The 22,813-nt window shown below is 36.1% G+C and overlaps 4 protein-coding genes across 5 annotated transcripts; 3 read left to right on the top strand and 1 right to left on the bottom strand.

Moving 5' to 3' along the window:
- The first annotated feature begins 766 nt into the window (after positions 1-766).
- On the top strand, positions 767-4,679 carry LOC114144342 (F-box only protein 6-like). Its single transcript, XM_028017100.1, has 7 exons — positions 767-1,113; positions 1,251-1,401; positions 2,884-3,133; positions 3,227-3,341; positions 3,426-3,521; positions 3,599-3,734; positions 3,811-4,679. Exons 2-7 carry the CDS (start codon positions 1,321-1,323, stop codon positions 3,955-3,957), a joined length of 825 nt encoding a protein of 274 aa, XP_027872901.1. The 5' UTR covers positions 767-1,113; positions 1,251-1,320; the 3' UTR covers positions 3,958-4,679.
- A 1,268-nt stretch (positions 4,680-5,947) lies between these two features.
- On the top strand, positions 5,948-10,481 carry LOC114144565 (F-box only protein 6-like). Its single transcript, XM_028017568.1, has 6 exons — positions 5,948-6,433; positions 8,334-8,583; positions 8,677-8,791; positions 8,884-8,979; positions 9,064-9,199; positions 9,277-10,481. The coding sequence occupies exons 1-6, from the start codon at positions 6,377-6,379 to the stop codon at positions 9,421-9,423; spliced, it is 801 nt and encodes a 266-aa protein (XP_027873369.1). The 5' UTR covers positions 5,948-6,376; the 3' UTR covers positions 9,424-10,481.
- Positions 10,482-11,675: 1,194 nt separating this feature from the next.
- LOC114144499 (F-box only protein 6-like) lies at positions 11,676-16,776 on the top strand. The gene is made up of 6 exons (XM_028017440.1): positions 11,676-11,981; positions 15,079-15,328; positions 15,432-15,546; positions 15,653-15,748; positions 15,967-16,096; positions 16,164-16,776. Exons 1-6 carry the CDS (start codon positions 11,904-11,906, stop codon positions 16,317-16,319), a joined length of 825 nt encoding a protein of 274 aa, XP_027873241.1. The 5' UTR covers positions 11,676-11,903; the 3' UTR covers positions 16,320-16,776.
- LOC114144619 (cell division control protein 42 homolog) lies at positions 16,753-22,339 on the bottom strand. Of its 2 annotated transcripts, none has more exons than XM_028017776.1 (6): positions 22,197-22,339; positions 21,501-21,641; positions 21,347-21,419; positions 20,519-20,628; positions 18,730-18,927; positions 16,753-18,571 (listed from the first exon to the last, which is right to left on the bottom strand). In XM_028017776.1, the coding sequence occupies exons 2-6, from the start codon at positions 21,603-21,605 to the stop codon at positions 18,482-18,484; spliced, it is 576 nt and encodes a 191-aa protein (XP_027873577.1). In that variant the 5' UTR covers positions 21,606-21,641; positions 22,197-22,339; the 3' UTR covers positions 16,753-18,481. The 2 variants fall into 2 exon arrangements, with proteins under 2 accessions (XP_027873577.1, XP_027873502.1); XM_028017701.1 differs by having other exon boundaries at positions 16,753-17,927.
- Between the last annotated feature and the right edge of the window lie 474 nt (positions 22,340-22,813).

Raw genomic sequence — 22,813 nt, 5'->3', positions numbered from 1 at the left:
TACTTTAAATACTTAAAAATTTGGCTGTAATTTGAAATGATATATCTATTGTAAACATATTTCTGATGTGATGAATATTTTTACCACATCCTTGTAAAAAGTGGACCATAGTAGGGTAAGATGTCTAAAATGTTTAAAGTTATTATTTTTTAAACCTATATGTATGTATAGTGTTCATAATTACATTTTTCGTGGCAACACTGCATGACAAATATGAGCAAGCAGAGTGTTGATAAAAGCTTCCTGTTCAATAAATGTTTTTGGCACATTGAGCCGTTGTTGTGGTTATTGTACTTTTCCATAATATACTGATCCTAAAGTTTCTAAACGGTTGTATTTTTTCTGTCATGTGTATTATGAATTTCTCACTATCTTGAGCATCTTTAATTTGTTCTACTTTAAAAACTGCAATTATCGACATTTCAAACTTCGACTAGAATATTCTAAGCTGGTAGCAGATGAACAAATGTGTCACCATGAAGTGAGGGAAGTCACTGGTAAAGCATTGTTTATGCAATCAGAATCATTTTTGTTTTTTCCTCTCCAGTGTCACCAATTTTGATTGAGATTGCATATGTGGCTTACTGGATTTTTTAAACACACAATATATTTTAATTTATTTCCCTATACATAATTTCCTTTTGCAAATGCATAAGCACAAACTTTAAACTTCTATAGCCGCTGGTGAATCCAACATAAACCGGAGGTGCGCTTTTATTTTGAAAGGAGACTATAAATATAAAGGAGGGCACCGTAACGCCTTATGCCATCGCGCACGGCAAAATCGAGTGCAGGTTGGCTTTACTGGCTTTTCCGAAGAGGCGGCTGTCTGTACCCGTGTAGGTCAGGGCCACTGACATAAAAAAAAAAGTTATGTAACACTTTTAGTATTCAAGATTCTGTGTATGAACCGACTAATAGCTTACGAGAGAACGCAAAACTTATTAGTGGGGAACATTAAAGTAAGCAAGCAGAAACCTGCGTCGTATCTCAAAAGAAAAAAAAAAAACAAACACTTCCCTAGGCGGGGCTCCCTAGTTCCGCACTACTGCATGAAGCTCATATCGAAACTGATCAAATCCCAGAATACAGCTGAGGAGTTGTCTGGAAAATGTAAGGCTACATTTTTTTTTAAATTTACATCTTTTGGCGTTTATTCTTTTTTCTTTACTTTAGAGAGTTGTTTGCTTTTATCTCAAGCCTAACTGCACTTCCCTGTTTGTTATTGAGTGACGCTTTCTCTTTTGAAGGGGTCCGCTGCTCATTCATTACAGACAGACAGCTCTGTAGAAACACATCAGACTCGGATTTATCTCAGACATGAAGAGGACGCATTCAGTCATGATGGGAACTGCATGCAGCGACTCTTCACCTTCGCCGAATCAGAGTTCTAGTGAACCTGTAAGTTTGTTTGAGACACTGAAACACACACAGCCACTCGCCACAGCTCTGTATTCAAATTACTGATAATTGGGAAAAGGTAGCAGGGTCATGAAAAAAAATAAAAATCAAACTTTTTATTTCTGAGATTAAATTCAGAATCTTCTTCGTTGGGCCTAATCCTCATCTGCAAATTTCTCCTCACAAGGAAAAAGTCACGTTAAATCTTACTTCAATAATAAAATCATAAATGTCTTAGTGTGTGAACCGAGGCCAGTGAGAAATACTTTACTGTTAACAGAGGGATTCAAGGGACTTTTCCTTCCAGCTTGTCAATCAGCAGTATGCGTGTGTGGGGTGTGTGTGTGTGTGCTTGTGGGAGGTTGGGGAGGTTATGTATTTGCTGCATAGTGGAGACCCTTTTCCTGACAAATATTACGTTGTGGGGACCCACTGCTCTTTGTGGGGACCAAAGCCTGCTTGGCCCCCACAGGGAGAAATGCTGTTTTTGTGTCAGGGGTTAGGTTTAGGACTAAAGTTTGAATTGAGGTTTGGTTAGGGTTAGGCTGTAGAAGTCAATGGAAAGTCCCCGCAAAGACATCGAGACAAATGTGTGTGCGTGCGCTTGTTAATGTGTCACTGTGGAGGGGAACGATGTCCAGTAATCGGAATCTAAAGAAACCTCTGTTTAAGAGTGCTCAACTCAACTGTGCAGCTGTAGAAAATTATTTTTTTCTGGGTTCTCAATTAAATAAATCTTAAAATCTAGAAGTAGCAAGATGTAAAATGTAATGGTCCTGAAAATGTAACTTTAGTGTACCGAGATGGTAGTATATGATTACTGCTAAAAAACCAGAAGGAAGCTTTTTTTTTGACTTTTGCATTTTTCCCCTCTTACAGATTTGTTTTTGCAGTTGAATAGTACAGATTAAATGTTGTATTTAAGTCCGAAATGATTTATCTTTGTCCTAATTTTTTTTTTCTTTCATTGTGATGTTTATAAACACTTACTGTTTGGAGAGCTCTATGTGGACCCTTTGAATCCACTGTATAGATTTTTACCAAAAGATACGTTAATCGGAATTATAAAAATATACTTTTTTATACTTTCATAATTAAATTGAAGACATGTCAAGATAAAGTGACAGACTTTCAAAAAATAGGCATAAAAATTTATATAAAAAAGAGAAAGCATATTATAAATAAAGAAAATAAATGGTGCAGCTAGCTGAATCTTCCCAGATTTACTCTATTATTCACACATTAGAACATTTTAGGCATTTAAGACTATCTTAGCTGGGAAAGTCAGCAATTGCTAAAGGTGGACATTTATTTTCTTCACTTCCATGATGAAGTTATTACACAGAAAAAAAAGGAGAAATGAAAATTACTTTTTGTGTTTTTCTTAAAGGCTTTTATGTCATCGGTACTAAAAATCCTTCATTCTAATGTCTATGATTGAAATTGAACAAACAATATAAAAAACCATTTTTGTCTACTCAGGTCATCCCTCTTCCATTGGACATATTGGAGGAAATCTTCCTAAATCTGCCCCGCCAACACGTGGTGTGTGTGTGTCGATTAGTGTGCCGCCAGTGGAAAGATGTGGCCGACAGCGAGTCTTTTTGGAGAGAAAGATGTAGAAGAGAGGGATATCAACTCCGTGATCCTTCCAAAGTACCCAGCAACTGGAGGTTGTTTTACTTCTTGTGCAAGAAGAGGAGAAATCTCATAAAGAATCCAAGAGCAGAAGGTGAAAATTGCTATTTATTTAATGTTATACAGTAGCATTACTTTCCTGCTACGTCTTAGAAAATCCACAGATACTCATCTTTTGTTTTCTTAGATGAATTTCAGGGTTGGAGAATCCTGAAGAACGGTGGAGATAAGTGGAAAATAGAGGGATCTATGGTAAAACATTCAAATCCAGCAGTCCAGAAAAATTTTGTCACCTCTTATGGGTGAGAAATCACCAGCAGTTTTCACATGTTTATACAATTGAAGTTGTAATTACTAATTAAGTGAATTCAATCCGTTGTCTGCAGTTGGTGCACAAAAGAGCAGGTGATTAATTTGATGGAAGAAGGTTACAACCCATCATTTATGGATGAGTTCCAGCCACACATCCGGATATCTGACTGGTGAGTAAGGCTAATTATTTGATTTTTTTTTTTCTCAAACAAAAAGAAAACTTCAATTCATGGTTGTCCATTGTCAGGTATGCACCCCGCTGGGATTGTGGAAGCATCTATAAGATTTGTGTGCAGTTACTAAATCACAAGCAAGACGTTCTCCAGGAATTTCGTCCTGAGCCCATTTCCTTTCCTCAGTGGAATGATCAGCAGTGGAATCAAGTATGTACATGTTACAATGATCAATGCAGCTGCAGAGAAAATACCTTCATGTTACTGACGTTATTTCTTCTTTCAGATGGTGCATGTCTTCAAGGACTATGGACCAGGAGTGAGATATGTCCGTTTTATTCATGGTGGCAAAGACACAAAGTGGTGGGCTGGATGGTTTGGCATTCGTGTAACAGAAAGCTGTGTTGAAGTTTGTCCAGCATTGGACAACTAGCTCCTTGATGCAACTATGTTAGGAAGACCACTTGGATCTAAAATCAACCAAGGATTGCTTTTACTTGTTTGTAGATTTCTACATCTGTTACTCTAGAACTAGACACACTGACGTACTGCTGAACTATGTCAACTTACTTAATCAAAATCCATTCATCAATTAAACAGTCCTGCCTCACTTACTAACACAAACAATGCTATATACATAGTTGGAATTGCTTCATGACTCTTTAAATGTATGTATCTTACCCGTTCTTATCTATTACAGAGCCACTACCTGTATTCCTCTTCTAGCCTAATTTGCCCATTTACCTTTTAGCAATTTAAAAATAAATGCATTCATCTGCTGCTACATACATGTTTGCTGAATATGTATTCATGTTAAGATGCCTCCTATGTATGTGAATTAAGAATAACCTCAAACTTTAAACTTTATCACACTGCATATTCTGGGTTCCTCATTTTATGCAGCTGTCAAAATTATGTCCCTTTAAAAATAATGTCATTGCCTAAAAATTTTCTGCAATTTGAATTGATAGACCCATTTATGAAGGATTTCTCAAGGACAGTCATTAAAATTTTTCCTCATGTCCTTGTAAAATGTGGACCATAATATGGTAAGTTTGTAGACACATATCTCTACAGTGTTAAATAGTTATTATTTTTGAAACATATTTTTGTACTGAAGGACTCATAATCACATAAATGTTTCTGGCATATTGACCGTTTGTTGTAGTTATTGTGCTTTTCTAAAACATGCTAATTCAGAAAAGTACAGTAAAAATTCAGTTTTCACAAGTATCACAAAACATGGTGCAAGTTATGATTTTGTAAAAATTACCATTTAAAAGTATTTTTTAATTTATCCTAAAGCAAAAGGTCCTCTGAATATATTATGAAATAGCACATGTTTTTTATGGATATTTAAATACATTTGAAATTATAAGTTTACACACACCTCATAAGACACCCCTTATTTTCTGACTATCTGAATTTAAATCAAACTGAACCTCTTGTTTTAGGTGGAATTACTTAAATTATTTCCATTTGCTAAATGCCAGGAAACTTTGCAAGAATATTTTTTAGAGATTTTTTTTTGTAATGTTCAAATTTACATATACATTTACATAAATTAGAAAATACATAAATACGCAGTGGTAGTTTACGGTATGGGCTACATGGGTAGCAGCCCAGGGTGGCAAATCTCATCAGGGGGCAGTGAGGTGCGACGTTGTCCGGCCAAACGGGCTAACACTGCCTCTGCACACTGGTCTATTTTGTGTACAGTCACAAATATCTATTTTTTTTCCCTTTAAATCTCAACTGAAAACCCACCTGTTTAGAATTGTATTTGAAATGTAATCAATTACAAATTTATTGATGTAACTTGACTTAATGATTGATTCTATATTGCATTGTGATTCTGTGTTTGTAATGATGTAAAGCACTTTGAAATGTCTTGCTGCTGAAATGTGCTATACAAATAAAATTTGATTGATTGATTGATTTAAAAATGCGCACAGTTCCACCTTTAAAGAGCCTCAGCAAAACTTATTTCTACATTCTTAACTCTGATGAAGAAACTGTATCAAATTTATGTTTGCTTGTGTAAGGCGCACTGCACATTACAGCGGCATTTTATTAACCACTTGGACTACCGATGCATAAAAAAAAAACAATCAAAACTGTCAGATGACTTTATTCCCTCGTGAAAAATAGTACGAATTGTTTGAATGTATTTTTGTCTTTCTTTGAGTGTTACGGAAAGTTTCTGTTAATATATTAGAAAGGATAGAAAGAGACGGAAAGCCCATATTTGACCTGTTTTGCTTTTGCACTTTGCACACATTTGTGGTGCATTGGTACCCTAAGAAAGAGACCTGGAACTTCAGATCTCACTAAGGAGATATAACATACACGGAGAAAACCCTTACAAAAACGTTATATTATAGCTGGAAAACTCTCTGTATTCAACATGCCACGCATGAACCGACTAGGACGAAACAACAAAACCTATTGTGGGGGAACACAAAAGTATTGCTTGGGATGGGAACGCAGGACCTTGGCAGGTATCGCAAAAAAGAAAAAAAATCCTCCATCTTCCTTACGGGCATCCGTAGTTCCGTGCTTATTCACGTATTTATGAGACGAATGTCGAAACTCCTCAGCTACACAAAGTAGTTGAGGAGTAGTATTGAAAAAGTAAGGCTAACCATTTTATATTTTTTCGCGTTTATTTATTTTTTTTCTTTAGAGGGTTGTTAAGCTTTTATCTCGGGCTTAACTGCACTTCCGTGTGCGTTCTTGATGAACGGTTTCTCTTTTGAAGGCGCCTGCTGCTAATTCAGTAGACAGGCAGTTCTGTAAAACATATCAGGTTTGGGTTTATCCTAACCACGAAGAGGACGCCTAGAACCAAAATGGGAACCACGTACGGAGTCAGCTCACCTTCACCGACACGAAGTTCTGGTGAACCTGTAAGTTTGAGACACTGAAACACACGCAGCCACTCACTACAGCTCTGTATTGAAATTATTCATCACTACCACATGGGACTTGGGGCTTCTGACAAAAAAATAAAAATCTCACCTTTTGCTTCTGAGATTAAATTCAGAATCTTCTTCGGAGACCCTAATCTTCATCCGTACAGTTCTCCGCACAAGGAAAAAGTCACGTTAAATTTTGTTTTTGCTTTAATAATAAAAGCATGTTGCAATAGTGTGTGAGCGAAGACCTGTGAGGAATACATCCATCCATTTTCTGTAATCTCTTGTCCCTGGTGGGGTCGGGAGTGAGGAATACATGTTACTGTTAATAGAGATACTCAGAGGACTTTTCCTCTCAGCAACATCAGCCATATGTGTGTCACTCTGGACCGGAAATATCTCCAGTAAGTCAGTCAGTCAGTCAGTTCTGATGAACTCTGACTAAGACTTCCCTGGTCTTTTTCCAGACAGCAGAGATAATATTCGTCAGTAACATGTTCGATGAAAGAGATGTTTAAACTTCTTCCTTTGCTCACTGTAATTTGGTCCTGCTCTGTATTATGAAGCCTCTAAGCTGGAAGATTATACACTTGTAAAATGGAGGATTGTGGTCACATTGATGAAAATTAGGACAATACTAACACATTGACTATTAATGCTTTAAAATGCTTTAAAAACGCTATACAACAAACTCATTTTTAGAAGATGTTTTAAAGCAAATGTGGTTTTTTTGTTGCAAAATAATTCCTGTGCTACTCTATGCAAAGAAAACTGGATTCTGACTTCTCAATAAAATTAATTTTAAAATCTAAAATAGTAAGATGTAAAATGTAATGGTTCTGAAAATAGAACTTTGTTGTACCTAGATGGTGGCAACTGTCTGATGACTAAAAAAAGTTAATAATAAATAAATAAGTTAATTGTAATTGTAATATACTTTTTACTTTTTTAAGACATGCTCAGGATAAAGTGGCAGAAGATTGATAGAAAAAGAAAAGCATAAATAAAGTAAGCAAATGTTGCAGCTAATTGAAACTTCCCAGGTTTACTCTAAATTTCCAAAATAATTGGTATGCATTTAAGACAGTTTCTCAAACGTTTTCAGGCCGATGACCGCTTAACCCATTTAACAAACACTCACAGACCATGTAACTTAAAAATGCCCCCGCAATAACACATTTCAATATATACAAGTTGAAATGAAAATATTAGTCTCTTAGCTCATTGTCTTTGTTCTTCCTAATGTAAAGTGTGACGCTGTTTTGTAAGCGACTGGTCACAATAAAACCATGAATAAGTCATTTTGAGTTGTTTACACGTTCTGAAAGTATAGATTCTAAGCTTTCCAATCAAAAAAGTTCTTTGCTACAAATGTTGTGTGCACTAATAACATTTTAGAACTATTTGCCATTTGGAAACATAATCAAAGAAAAATAGACTTGCGTTGACAAATACAAACGTTTTCTTTCAGCCAGTAGATATCCCACCATAAATAATTTTATTTTAGGTGTTAAGACGCAGTTAGTCAGCATGGGATGCAGCTCTGTTCGCTGCCTCATCACCTTCATGTCACATTCAGGTTTTCTTTTTAGTGACCTGGTCTTAAGCCATTTCTCCATTATTTAAAAAAAAAGAATCTTTTAGTCCGCTAACTGTAGAGTCTCACTTTGAGCTCATGTCACGGTAAATAAACGGTTGTTTATAAGCAGCACCTCACAGTTTGAGAAAGACGGCAATTGATAAGAGTGGACATTTATTTTGTGTACCTCCAGGTTGAAGTTGTTACTATAAAAAAAACTTCTTGTTGTCTGCAGTGCAAAAAAATCTATTAATCCTTTAATGTCTGTGAATGAAATTGAACAATTAGAGAAAAATGCTTTTGTCTCATCAGGCCATCCCTCTTCCATTGGACATAATGGAAGAAATCTTCCTAAATCTGCCCCCCCAACACGTGGTGTGTGTGTGTCGATTAGTGTGCCGCCAGTGGAAAGATGTGGCCGACAGCGAGTCTTTTTGGAGAGAAAGATGTAGAAGAGAGGGATATCAACTCCGTGATCCTTCCAAAGTACCCAGCAACTGGAGGTTGTTTTACTTCTTGTGCAAGAAGAGGAGAAATCTCATAAAGAATCCAAGAGCAGAAGGTGAAAATTACAGTTTATTTAATGTTATACAGTAGCATTATTTTTCTGCTATGTTTTAGAAAATCCACAGATACTCATCTTTTGCTTTCTTAGATGAATTTCGAGGTTGGAGAATCCTGAGGAACGGTGGACATAAGTGGAAAATAGAGGGAACTTTTGGGCAACATTCAAATCCAGCAGTCCAGAAAAACTATGTGACCTCATTTGAGTAAGAATTCACCAGCACTAGAAATGTTTTCATTTGTTTATACAATTGAAGTTGTAATTACTAATTAAGCGAATACAATCTGTTGTCTGCAGTTGGTGCACAAAAGAGCAGGTGATTAATTTGAAGGACGAAGGTTACAACCCATCATTTATGGATGAGTTCCAGCCACACATCCGGATATCTGACTGGTAAGAAAAGTTAACATGAATAATTTATGATTTTTTTTTTCTCAAAGAAAAAGAAAAATTTAATTTATGATTGTGCATTGTCAGGTATGGAGCGCGTTCGGATTGTGGAAGCATCTATATTATTTCTGTGCAGCTACTAGATCACAAGAAAAATGTTCTCCAGAACTTCAGTCCAGAGCCTGTTAATATTCCACAGTGGAATGATCAGCAGTGGCATCAAGTATGTACATATTACATAGATCAATGCAACTGTAGAGAAAAATAACTTCACGTTGCTGATGTTATTTCTTCTTTCAGATGGTGCATGTCTTCAAGGACTATGGACCAGGAGTGAGATATGTCCGTTTCACTCATGGTGGCAAAGACACACAGTTCTGGGCTGGATGGTATGGCATTCGTGTAACAGAAAGCTGTGTTGAAGTTTGTCCAGCATTGGACAACTAGCTTATTGATGTAACTGTGTTAGAAAGACAGCTCTGAATACCTTTGAGTACTTTATTGAGGAAAAATATTAACCTTTTGGCTTTCTAAGCAATTTTAACTCAGAGACATCTTGTCACGTACTGACAAAAAACATGTAAGTCAGGAAGGTTTTTATCCTGATGGCAAACGTTTAATTATTCTGTTAAATCTCCCCTACACACATGCCTCAAAATATGTGTAAATTGTCTAAAGACTCTTTATACGTAAAGTGAATTGATTTTTCTATAACTTGAATGTAAAAGCAGCCAAAGTTTGCATTTACTTGTTTGTAGATTTCTACATCTGTAACTCTAGAGCTAGAGCTGACATACTGCTGAACTATGTGACCTAACATAATCAAAAGTCCATTAGTCAATTAAACAATTAAACAATCCTGCCTCACTTACTAACACAAACAATGCAATATAAATAGTTGGAATTGCTTCAAAACGGTTTAAATGTATGTATCTTACCTGTTCTGGAAGACAACGCCACTGCCTTTATTCCTCTTCTAGACTAATTTGCACATTTATTTTCTACCAACTGCTATGTCTTAAATACAACCATCAGCTTTTTCTGAGATGTTAGCTGAATATGTATTCTCGTTATGATGCCTTTATGTATGTGGTGTTACGATTTAAGAGAAACGTCAAATTTGCACTTTCTGTAAATGCATATTCTTGACTTGCAAATAACAGCCTCATTTTATGCAGCTGTCAAAGTGACGTCCCTTTAAACATACGTAATGTTAATACTGAAATTTGAAGTTATGTATTTATTGTTGAAGTATTTGTCTTTGGACAGTCATGAATATTTTTTTACTACATGTCCTTGTTAAATGTGGACCAAATTCACAGTTGGTCAAAAGAGCAAGTTTTTAAACACAGGTCACTGCAATGTTAAATAGATATTACTTTTGAAACCTACTTGTGTGTAAAGGATTCATAATCACATTTTTTGTGGCAGCATCGTATGACAATATGATCAAGTAGAGTGTTCATAAAATCTTCCGATTCAATAAAAGGTTTTGCTATATTGAACCGTTGTAGTCATTGTACTCTTTCAAAACACACCAAGTTTTTAAACAGTTGTATTTTTCCCCATCGTGTGTATTATGGTTAAAACTCAGTTTGCACATGTTACACTGTAAATTTTGATTTTGTAAAACTGACCATTTAAAAGCTTTTTTAATTTATGCTACTAGTAAAGTCCTTTGAATATATTGTGAAATATTTAAGTACAATTGAAACCAAGTGTTAACATACACTTAATAAAGACTATTTTTTTCTTACCATCTGAAGTTAAATCAGACTGAAATTCTCTTGTTTTAGGTTGGCCAGAATTACTTAAATTATTTACATTTTCTAAATGCCAGAAAACATCGAGAATTTTTTTTTGTATGTTTTATTTTTTGTAATGTTCAAATTCAGAAGTTTACATACATTTTGTCAATATCGTGGATATTTGTCAAAAACATTTCGAGTTTCCTTCACAACTTTCTCACAATAGATTCTTGAGAGTTCTGGTCAATTCCTCCTGATGGAGTTGGTCGATTTGCACATTTCGGACCAAAGCCGGTTCATCTCTGGGACACAAAGTACCCACCATCTGGAGGCTGTTTTACTTCTTGTGCAAGATGAGAAGTTGAAAAGCCTTAAAATTAACTTTACATAATGCTGTGCAATATACACGTTTTTCAATGTATCATTTTAAATATTGTTGTTTTATTGTTTCATTTTCTCCACAGGTGACTGTCACCTGTGGAGAAAATGAAACAATAGTACAGAATTTTAGTATAATGGAGACATGAGATAGAAACAGATTACTGTTAGAGGAATTTAGGAAAAAAAAAAAAAAAAAAGGAAATATATAAAACTTAACCAGCATGTATCCCCTAACTCTCAACCCCATGGCGGCTCACTGCCCCACCCAGCGGCAGTAATGATCACGATCACAATAGCAATAAAATACTGACTTTGAGCATATCACTCAAAGTGATGGAAATTTGTCTCCGAAAAGCCGTCACACTAGGAGAATCACATTTATATACATGTAGGCCTATTAATGATCCCGGAGTATTTAGTGTGCATAAGTCACAACTAGGAGATGTGATAATCTTATCGTAAATTGGTGGTTAAATATATCCTATGTATAAATTTAAAATGTAATCTGGTGGTCGGCGTTTACTTTAAATTAATCTTGGAACAGGCACTGTAACGCACTGACGCACGTATTTACGAGGCGGAGTTGAAGAGGAGCTGAGCTCATGAGGAGAAACTTCCGGAAAGATATTCGCTTGGCGCTAAGTTACTTTATATAGAAACTCATCTGTAGGACATAGGCTTGTATTTTAGGTTTAGAGTGGTATTATACTGACGTAACAGCCACCAAAACGGTTTTCGTACGAAAGTCTCGAGTCCTGACGATTTATTCCAGATGAGACGAGCAAAGCGACAGTAACTATGGGTGAAGCGCTCAGCACTAAATTACCGGTCAGACGGAATTCAACTTCTAAATCGGGATGGGATTCAACTGAGCATGTAAGTAAAACAAACATAACACACACAATGTTTACGTGGAAATGTTCTTAGGACAAATACAATTAGCAATGATATAAGTTTGATAAAACAACGTGAAATAAAGACGCGATTAACCCTCTGATGCGTAAGTGGGTCCTTTTTGACCCGGTGAGGTCATGAAAATTTTCATCACTTCATATTCCAGGTATTCCTCAAGAAACCTGTTACTGATATCATGCAATTCAAAATGCTAATATACCTTTTATACATTTTAAGAAATAGCATGTTTTATATTACTACCCCATTTTTCCGTAATGGGGTCAAAAATGACCCGCATTCATTTCCTATGGAATTTAATGGGAATCTTTCTTTCTTACCAACTGTGACTGTCAGGAACACATTTTTTGTGAACCATACACACAGAGTCCTAAGTGTCACCCCTGAATAATAATATTTTACACAGCAAGAACTTTTACATAATTATCTTTATTTTTTACCTCACAAATGTGTGTGTGTGTCAATCATGAGTACTGACAGTATTATTGTCACAAATCAACCTATTAGCCTTCTTTTAAGTTAGCCAACACTAATTATCTAACCAACTAGCTAACATTACTGCCTGTACTTTATTGTGCATGTGTATTATTTGTGTGTGTGTGTGTGTGTGTCTTCTCTGTGTGTGTCTGACACCCTGGATGAGAAAACCAAAAGAGAGAATGTGTTGAATGACATGCAGAACCTATTGATCAATGTTCAAGGTTCTTTCTATAATTTTTATTTATATAATTATGAAAATAAAAATTCATAGGTATATAAATAAATGAATAAATGCAAATGAGCCAGAAAAGAATAGAGTGCTTCTCCGGGTCGGAGAGGATGTAGTGCCCAAGTGGAGTATTTAAGTATCTCGGGATCTTGTTCACAAATAAGGGAAAAATGGAGCGGGAGATCGACAGGCGGATTAGCGCAGCGTCTGCCGTCAAGCGGGCGCTGTACCTGTCTGTCATGGTGAAGAGAGAGCTGAGCCAAAAAGCAAAGCTCTTGATTTACCAGTCGATCTACATTCCTACCCTCATCAATGGTTATGAGCTTCGGGTCATGTCCGAAAGAACAAGGTCACAGACAGGAGCAGCTATAATGAGTTTTCTCAGTAGGGTGTCTGGACTCTCCCTTAGAGATAGGGTGAGAATATCATTCAGAGGGGACTCAGCGTAGAGCCGCTGCTCCTTCACATTGAGAGAAGCCAGTTGAGGTGGCTCGGGCATCTGGTCAGAGTGAGTCCTGGACGCCTCCCTGGTGAAGTGTTCAGGGCACATCCCACCGGGAGGAGGCCCAGAGGAAGACCCAGGACACCCTGGAGGGACTATGTTTCTTGGCTGACCTGGGAACGCCTTGGGATTCCCCCGGAGGAGCTGGAACAAGTGGCTGGGGAGAGGGAAGTCTGGGCCTCCCTACTTAGGCTGCTGACCCCACGACGTGACCCCGGATAAGTGGAAGAAGGTGTGTGGATGGATGAACAAATAAATAAATGCACACAAATACATACACACACATGCGTGATACTCACAGCACAATAGAATACAGAGCGTAATGTTAGCTAGCTTGGTTAGCTAGTTTCAAGAAACATGCTTGTTCTCACACACGCCCCCCCACTCCCTCCACGCCCCCCCACTCCCTCCACGCTTACACACATACACATATAATGAATGTTGACATTGTTCCATTGCTGTTGTAAATTTATTTTTTTTTAAAAAATGTTCTACAAATTGTTCTAAAAATGTTTGAAAAGTGAAAAATTAAAATATTTCAAACATGAAATTATTCTTGGGTGACATTAAACACACCAAGCTAGCTAAAAGTAGCATAAAAACACATTGATTCTAACACGAGTCAAAAAAGACACACCCATGGAAGACTGTATAGTAGGTCACTCACGCATCAGAGGGTTAAATAATTCAAATGTTTTCAGTGGAAATTGAAAAATAAGTAAAGCTTTGATTGCAGTATTAAATGTTACTATGAAGTTTTTTTTTTCATTTTTGTAAATATTTTGACGTGCTTGAAAAACAACTAAGTTAAAAAGTTCGATTTTTAAAAACTGATATTTCTACACTATTTTGTTAACCTCTGAAATCTTATTTCCTATCAAAGACAAGTTTCTTGGTTAAAAGAAAAATATTTAATGCTTAGAAATGTTCTAGTGATGGCTAAAACAAAACAATCACAGATCTCAAAAGAGAGATAACTGAGCGGATAAGTAGTCTGTAGTCACCCGTCCTCTGTCTATGCAGATACATTCAGATATCCAGGTAGCATTCAGCTTTCTTTAAAAATTTTTAAACACTGAACAACTCTATCAAATAACCCATGTCACATTTTCTTATAACAAAGTGAAAAAGGAAAAAAATCCCGCCCTCCATGAAAAGCCAGGTTGGTGTATCTTTATCCATTCTAATGATTGATTTGATAATAATCACTGATTATTCATTTACTGTTGACAACAGACATAGTGAATACAAATTAAAGTATGAGCCAGTATAGAAATAAGCTATGTTTACATTCATACATAATCATGTGAAAAGAAATGTCAAAGCTTGAACTAAAATGTTCCAGAACATTTTAGTTCAAGTTTTAGTTCATATGGAATGTCCCATTCCAGAATATGTCCCATTAACATAGGATCCTCCACAAAAATATAGATTTTTTTTAGTATTTTCCCTAGATGGACATATTAAATTTCTGCATTTATTTACTATTATTATTAAAAATGGTATAACGCTTAACCTTTGACCACAGGAAATAATTTTGCTAAACTAAATATTTTATTTTATTCTTACATCTTGACATTGGTTAAATGTAATCCAGATCGCTCCAAAACTTTACCTTTCAACATAGTTTGTGTTAAGACATGGAAGGGACTGTGTTGTCAGCACACAGGTATGCAAGTGTGTGTGTAGTGAACTCTGATTTTAAAACATTTTTTGTGATTTTTCTCTATCTTTTGTTGTCTAAAACTCTGCAAATTTTTAATGAAGCTGAATTGAGCAAATCTAAAAAAAGTAATTTCCCCCTAATATTTAGAAATTTGAGGTAGTAATTCTGTTTTCTGTCATGCTAGGCTTTTAATATTCCCTTGGACATCCTTGAGGAAATCTTTCTAAATCTGCCTGCCCACAAGGTGGTTTGTGTGTGTCGATTAGTTTGCCATCATTGGAAAGATGTCGCAGATAATGAGTCTCTCTGGAGACAAAGGTGCAGAAGAGAAGGGTATAATCTGCACGAATCTTCCAAAGTACCAAGCGACTGGAGGTTCTTTTACTTCATGTGCAAGAAAAGGAGAAATCTCATAAAGAATCCAAGAGGGGAAGGTGAACAGATGTTAAGTTACGGGAGGTGGAACAAATGCCATTTTTTCTGCTTCATAAAAAATGTACTTTGATAAACAATTATTAATTTCTCTTGATTATGCAGATGAATTTAAGGATTGGACGATAGTAAGGAATGGAGGTGATGGATGGAGAGTAGAGAAACCTATTGCACTACACCCAAATGCAGAAGTACAAACAAACTTTGTAACTTCCTTCAGGTAATTGTTAACTCAAAAATTCTGTGAATGTGGTAATAATTTCTCATGGTTTTTATTAAAGTTGTAATATACAGGAGAGCATGTAAATCCTCATTGTTGTTTGCAGAATGTGCACAAAGTCACAGCTCATTGATTTGGTGAATGAGGGTTACAGCCAGGCTTTTATGGATGAGGTTCAGCCCCACATCAAGGTGTCCGACTGGTGAGAAAAACGTCTCTGCTCAGAGAGTAATTACAAAGATTTAGGTAGAATTCACTTTAAAATATATTTTATGACTGATCCACAGCTAAATGCACTCCAGACACTTGCATTCAAGCTCATTACCCAAATGGCAATGTCTTATAATCTAAACTTGTGCAAAGAAATTCCATACACTCGCTGGGTCCGAACTGAACCTAAAATTGTTTCTGTCTCGTTAGGTATGCACCTCGATGCAACTGTGAATACAACATGTCTGTGAAGCTGCTGCACAGCAACAAAAGGATTATTGAGGAATTTACTCCTGGTACTATTCACCTACCTGAACAGGAAAATCGCAGGTGGAAACAGGTATGCACAAAGTGTAGATTCAAAACCTGAGAAATCCTTTGCATAACATCCTTTATTTATCTCCCAGATGATCCATGTGTTTAAGGACTATGGACCAGGAGTCAGATATGTCTACTTTGAGCACGGCGGTAAAGATTCTGTATTCTGGGCAGGATGGTATGGGATTCGCTTAACAGAAACATCCATTGAATTATGTCCAGCACTGGACAAACAGAATTATTAACCCTACAGTGGTTAAGAAGACAGGTTTTAACTACTATTCCACTACAATACTCTTTATAGCATGTTTGTGAAACATGTTATAGAGAACTGTAAAACAGACATGTAATCTTGATTATCTTAAACTGTAACAAGGTATTTAAAACCCAATACTTACAAGACTGTCAATTTTGATTTTTGTACTTTTAAATCTATTTATTTGGAATGTTCTCAGTCTTTTTCTTGTCCTTCCTTTTAAACGTTCTAGTAATTACTGCTTTAACAATTATATAACCCAGTGTAGTAATGTTTTTAAATATGCTCGTTCACGCTGCTCACAATGTACCTTTAACAAATTCTTGTAGTTGTATTGCTGTAGTTTTCCTGCCACTTTTTTGTCCACGTGTAAAAATGTCAATTTCCCCTTTGTAATTATCAAGACACAGAACAACATGTTATTTGAAGATTTAATCATAATACTGGTTTATTGTTGTGCTTTTTTTATCACAAGCAAGATACAGTACAACTTTGTCAAGTTGAATACAATGAAAAAAACATCTTTCAGGTTAAATTGACTTCAGCGCCATCTCAGCTTCTCAAACCTCATGAGTAATGCACAATTTCATTCAGTAAATAAGTTATTCTTACTATATTTACAAGTCACTTCAACAATTCACCTTAAAAATTCGGCATGGAAAAGACATGTCATTGGTTCAGTCATTTAACATCAAGCTGTTACTGATGAGATGCAAGTAATGTTGAAGTTATTAAATAATTGAACTGGTTGCAAAACTTTGGCCTGTAAACTAAGATACCCAAGTCATCACAATGAATTTTTAAGCTTGACCTAAATGCTGTGAAAATTTCCCTGGCAAAAAAAAAAGTTCAAATTAATATTTCTACAATTGGAAGTGAAATATATTTCCTGCCTAATTTCTCAGGCCATGTCTTGGAAAAACTAGGACAAAGATGGAGAATTAAGTAAAGAAAAAAAAAAATCATCCACTGCATTCCTTAGATCTTCCTAAAGGCCATGCTGGAATGATTAAAAGACATTTTGAATCTTAAAACACAAAATAAGGAATATTATTGCTAATGTAAAAGCTGGTGATGGAAGAATGTTGCAGTTTGAAACACGTTTATTTAAAGTCATATTTTTAACAAAATACAAAACGATGTGAGCATTCCAATTTTGTGACACTTGAAACAAGAACTTTTTGTGGAGAAAACATTTAATCTGACATTTCTCCATAAAAAGCAACACTGAGGTCAAACTAAGGAATTATTTCAATGTGTCATCTCCAGTTAATTGGTGGTTTAACCAGTCAAGAGTTCACATTGTTTCTGACCAGCGGTATCAAATTACCCAGCACAGAATAACAGAGGTTTAAAAATCATTTAACACATTAAATGTTTTTAGGTTACGTCTGTGGGAAGGCGAAAATCTCATGACATTTCAAATAACGATGGAATGTCCTTGTGCAGAAAACCGTATCAGTACTGTTAACCTAGGTTAACGGTCTGAAGAAAGCAGCGAAGAATCTTAGAGCAGAACACATTTAGGCCTTTTCTTAGGTTCGGGAGGCTCCAGGGCGGCTAGTATTGCCTCATCAAACACATTCTTTAATCCTTTCTGTGGAAACAAAATATTGTTATTCAAAACAAAGCTACCTCCAAGTGCAAATTGATCTCATCTGAACTGTATGAGCAGAAAAAAGCAGAGTAGAAATTGAGTGAGGCAATCAAAAATCTTCCTTTATTCAAACATTAAACAAGATTCTCCTCATGATCAAGTCGTCTAATGACAAAGGTCAGTGGAAAATTTTGATGCAACAGTCGAGAAAAACTCACAGTCCAAGACAGAATATAGCTTAGATGGATTTGTAGAATATAACACAAGTTGTACTGAGAGAACATAATGTGCTTTAAAAAGAAAATCTTAGTCGTGTCCACTTCTAGATGGACGAAAAGGAGACAGAAAGGTTGGCACTCGTACCATCTTAGGCAGCGTGAATAACTATGATCAGGCCAAGTTGAGAAGAGAGCACACAGGAACAGAAGAAAAAAAGGTTGATGGGCACAGAGTTTTCAACTTCAAAAGAGTTTGTGGTTACTTTAGTGAGAGACGTTTCTTTACAATGAAAAAGCAGCAGACAATCAAGAGGCAAAGCAAGATGCAAGAAGACATCAGAACAAGCAGCATTTTCTCTTTCTCTGAGTTTCAGGGGGCTCTAAAGCGGCTAGGATAGCCTCATCAAATACGTTCTTCAGTCCCCGCTACAGAAAAAGACAAAGGAGAAACACACGGATACATATACAGTGTTAGATGGCGTTTGGAGCCGAAAGCTGTTAGCAAAAGACAAGTCAAAGTATTTCTAGCATTGTTGTTGAAAGGATGGCAAACATGCAGGGTTCAGAGTAGAAACAGGTCTTACCTGAGTCAGGGCTGAGCACTCCACGTATTTGACTGCCTTAAGGTCTCGAGCCAGCTTTTCTGCTGTCTCAGGGGTGATTGGCTTCTGTTTGTTCTTGGCCAACTTCTCCACTGTGGAGGGGTCATCACGGAGGTCAATCTGAGTGCCTACCAACAGGAACGGGGTCTTGGGACAATGGTGGGTGATTTCAGGAACCCACTGGAGAAGGAAAGGGACAAATAAAATTGTTACTCTGGCTAAATAACAGTATCAGAAGCACGCAGATGTTTCTATAAATAAAGTCATGTACTCTTTGCTCAATTTGCAAAAGATGTCACAAATAAGTGCTCCAAAAAATTACTGAAATGTTTATTTCAGTCATTGAAAGAAATTGTACCATTTGTTTCTTATGAACAGATATAGAAACATTAAGAACATTCTTTGTCAAGTACAACTTACATGCATTACTTAAAACCTTAGCTACACAATCTGATACTGTTGATCTCAAAACCTGTATTTTAATTTAAAAAATTGTAAACATTTTCTAATCCTTCACAATCTAACATATTAGCCATCCCTATTGATGAAGCCTTTTTTGTTATTTTAGAGAATTGTTCTCTCAATATTTCCCTTTTTACAAGAAGGAAACTAGTAAACTATTTAGATGCTTAACATTTGTTCTTTTCTTCTCCTTTAATCCAAATTCTACAGTTTCCTGTGGGTAAAGGTTCTTGTTGACATCTGTTAAATTAACAATGTTTGCACAATGTACAATCACAGGGAAAATAATTGGTTTATTTTATTTAAAATAGGTAAATTATACAGTAAAGTGCATAGATAATTGTGATTGAGAGCTTGTTTTTATTTTTTCTACTGTCTAATATTTATTATACTGCCATGGCAGAGTGACAGTTTTAAGACACATATGTAAAAAAAAAAAAAAACATGTTTACTTACTGCAGCTTTAAATACCAAACATGTTACTTGACAAAGAGAAAGGAAATGCAAGTCATTGTGAAATAGAAATTCAGAGGCAACTTAGCAATATCTTCAATGTTTAAGATTTGTTTTGCATCCATCGTCCAGCTTGGATTTGGTTTGGGGATCGTACTATTGCTCCTTGAAATCTGGGAGCTGACAGTGCAAATAAAAGCTATCAACTGAAAGCCTTGAAGCATGTCTGGGTTGACTATAGGAGACCGATGGGTGCAGCGTCGCTCATGGTACAGACAGACTTCCTCAAAGCAAGCGCTTGCAGGTTTGGCATATCGCAGGAGCCATATATTATGTCGTCAATTCCAGGCGAAGCTGCACAATTGTATTCTGCAACAAACTGTGCCTTAATGAGTTTAATTAAGCACAAATTGGTCTACAATGTACAATTTCTGCATAATATGAGAGGGTTTGAACAAGACATTGTAGGTCAAGTTTGACAAGTTTGTCAAGATCTGCTCATGTTTTCTGAAGGCATTTGACATGTTTTTATTACAGTTTTGTAGATGACAGCACATGATTACAGAACTATCTTGCAAGAATTTAAGAAAGTAACTTCTTAAAGTCACTAAAATTACTTGATGTCATGGACTAGAACAAATGGCAATGTAAGTTAGATATATTTTAACATGAATAAGCTGGACAAATGCTCTGTAAACTAAAAGTAAACTCCTGAAAAACAGTTTGCATTAAGTCTATCTAAACCATGAAATTAATCTATAAATAATAATAATAATAATAAAAAAAGAGTTCAAATAGTTTTACTAAGATTTTTAGGTGTGAATACCATATTTTAAATGAACTTTTTTTTTCTTACCTTTTCTTTAACATTCTCAAATGAGGAAGGTGAAACAACAGAGAAACAGACTAGGAAGACATCGGTCTGAGGGTAGCTTAGTGGTCGTAACCTGTCGTAATCCTCCTGACCTAAACACAGACAAGACAGAAACTGACATGCCATCTCTCAGAGAAAAGACACTAAATTTCTAGCATTGCAAAACTTTAAAAGCCATAGACCACAGGCAATGCAACAAACATATGCTAACATGCAAATAGAACTTAAGAGCTTTGTGTTGTTCTGTTTTTACAGCATACAACAGAAAGCCTGTCTGGACATGTACCAAAATTTTTGCAATGTTAAAACCAAAGCAAAATAGGACACAAGAAGAGTTTCTCTGTCTCTAGCTGCACAAACACACAACAGTGGAATTATCCCTATTCTTGCAAATGTCTACATCTAATTAGAATTTACGTTTATTAATATCTGTAAGCAAAGTATCTGCACAGATCCTGCATAATTCAGTTCAGTTTATTTGTACAGCAGTAATTCTGAATATTTTACCAGACAAAAATAGTCAAATTCATCTTTGTCCATTAAACATATACATTCTGATGAAATTCATTGCAAATAATTAACATCTAACCCTACACAGAAACATTTAAATTTACAAATCTATTTCATATTACATGTCTGTCTTTAAACAATGCAATACAACCACATGCCAGTTCCAGACAGGGTTATCACAACTTGTAGTTAATTTGTGAGAAAGTGCATATGATGTTAAATTTAGCATAACGAAGAAAAAATGTTTTTAATTAGCATGTTAAGGAAAAAGAAAAATACTATATATACATATATATATACCTGCTGTATCAAATAAGCCAAGGGTGTATGGTTCACCCCCGATCATTACAGTTACTGCATAGTTATCAAACACCTGCAATCAAAGAGAGAAATGGTCACAGTCCGGTCATGCTTTCAAATTCATCTTTCAAATAGGCTGAACAATAAAACTTACTGTTGGTACATATTCAGAAGGGAACTTGTTGGTGGTGTATGAAATCAGTAAGCAGGTTTTTCCCACTGCTCCATCTCCAACCACAACACATTTGATAGTCTGCATCTCTGTGCTTTCGGCTGCTGCTGACAATTACGTTAGCTGCAAGAAGAGGGGGAGGAGAAAGCTTGCATTGATTACGACATAGATCTTCGAATAAAGTCAAACTCTGGACATAACTATGTAGTGCGCTCTGCCTTTCAAAATCCCGGTACAACTTGATGAAACCGGTGTGATGCCAAGAAAAGGCAGCATTGACTTGTTCAGTCACACCCCATGATTATCAAAGCTGTCTTGAAGCTAACACTAGCTGAAGAACAATCACTTGTTCGCAAAACAACTTAGCTGAATAGACTACTTAGGAGTAGTTCTAAAATATAACTATATCCTGTTTAGTTGATTAGTTGAGCTATTAGCAAATGGAACATAAAACCTCCGTTTGTATCGTTTAGCAAACTAAGCTACTGCAGTGCTGGCTAATGCCACATAGTGCTAACAGTGCGTTAGCTTAGCCACCAGTCGGTAACGGTAGTTTAGGTCTCCGTGTAGACTTTGCTGCTGCTAGCAAACTACAATATCCAAAACAATGACTGTAATAAACGCCCACTCGTCATATAACTTTAGATATATGTGTAGGTTTTGTATAAAGCTACGTACCTCCGTTTTTGTACTTGATAAGTTGGCTGTTTTCGCCGGGCGTTGGCACCAGCGACCTGAAACTTGGTTCAGTCAGATAGCCGAACCCCTCACGTCCACTATGTCAAGTTAGACTGGATAATCCCGGAAACATATTTCAAAAATAAATCTCCTGGCGCTGTCAGTACACTATAAACTTACATATTTCACAAAGTAGCAGCGAAAGCGACACCTAAATTGCGACATTAAATGTAATGTTATAAATCGGTAATATTTTGACGGTGGATGTGCCTTTTATATCACAAACTGGAAACCATTCCCCGGATGCTCTTATTTTAAAAAGCACAGGCCTTTCGTTATGTTGGCTAACTTTGTGTAATGTCTTGCGAGTGGTTCCAAGTGGTTCCTGCAGCAGGGATGGTGATGTCACCTCAACCCCCCCTGACCTTGCATCCTTCCTATAACTCAGTTCAGATCCATTCTCTTGAATTTAGTTTATTTATGGTATACAACTCTAAATCATAGCAAACCTCATGCCGTACCACTTGGGAAATCTCCAGTTGATGTCAAATAATCCAGTTTGAATCTAATTATTTATTAGTCAAATAATCAGACCGGTGACCACTTCTCTGACCTAA

This window comes from Xiphophorus couchianus, chromosome 1 (genome assembly GCF_001444195.1).
Source record: "Xiphophorus couchianus chromosome 1, X_couchianus-1.0, whole genome shotgun sequence".
Classification (NCBI taxonomy): Eukaryota; Metazoa; Chordata; class Actinopteri; order Cyprinodontiformes; family Poeciliidae; genus Xiphophorus; species Xiphophorus couchianus.
The sequence above is the reverse complement of the archived record's forward strand: the minus strand, read 5'-3'. Positions and strand labels throughout refer to the sequence as shown.

Excerpts from the sequence above, each read along its gene's own strand:
- LOC114144499 (XM_028017440.1), top strand. The coding sequence starts at position 11,904 with ATGGGTGAAGCGCTCAGCACTAAATTACCGGTCAGACGGAATTCAACT. Across the intron at positions 11,982-15,078 it reads GATGGGATTCAACTGAGCAT|GCTTTTAATATTCCCTTGGA; the intron begins GTAAGTAAAACA and ends CTGTCATGCTAG. Across the intron at positions 15,749-15,966 it reads CACATCAAGGTGTCCGACTG|GTATGCACCTCGATGCAACT; the intron begins GTGAGAAAAACG and ends CTGTCTCGTTAG.
- LOC114144619 (XM_028017776.1), bottom strand. The coding sequence starts at position 21,605 with ATGCAGACTATCAAATGTGTTGTGGTTGGAGATGGAGCAGTGGGAAAA. Across the intron at positions 21,420-21,500 it reads CTTCTGAATATGTACCAACA|GTGTTTGATAACTATGCAGT; the intron begins GTAAGTTTTATT and ends CTTTGATTGCAG. Across the intron at positions 18,928-20,518 it reads TTGAGAATGTTAAAGAAAAG|TGGGTTCCTGAAATCACCCA; the intron begins GTAAGAAAAAAA and ends TTCCTTCTCCAG.
- LOC114144342 (XM_028017100.1), top strand. The coding sequence starts at position 1,321 with ATGAAGAGGACGCATTCAGTCATGATGGGAACTGCATGCAGCGACTCT. Across the intron at positions 3,342-3,425 it reads AATTTTGTCACCTCTTATGG|TTGGTGCACAAAAGAGCAGG; the intron begins GTGAGAAATCAC and ends CGTTGTCTGCAG. Across the intron at positions 3,735-3,810 it reads ATGATCAGCAGTGGAATCAA|ATGGTGCATGTCTTCAAGGA; the intron begins GTATGTACATGT and ends TTCTTCTTTCAG.
- LOC114144565 (XM_028017568.1), top strand. The coding sequence starts at position 6,377 with ATGGGAACCACGTACGGAGTCAGCTCACCTTCACCGACACGAAGTTCT. Across the intron at positions 6,434-8,333 it reads CACGAAGTTCTGGTGAACCT|GCCATCCCTCTTCCATTGGA; the intron begins GTAAGTTTGAGA and ends TTGTCTCATCAG. Across the intron at positions 8,792-8,883 it reads AACTATGTGACCTCATTTGA|TTGGTGCACAAAAGAGCAGG; the intron begins GTAAGAATTCAC and ends TGTTGTCTGCAG.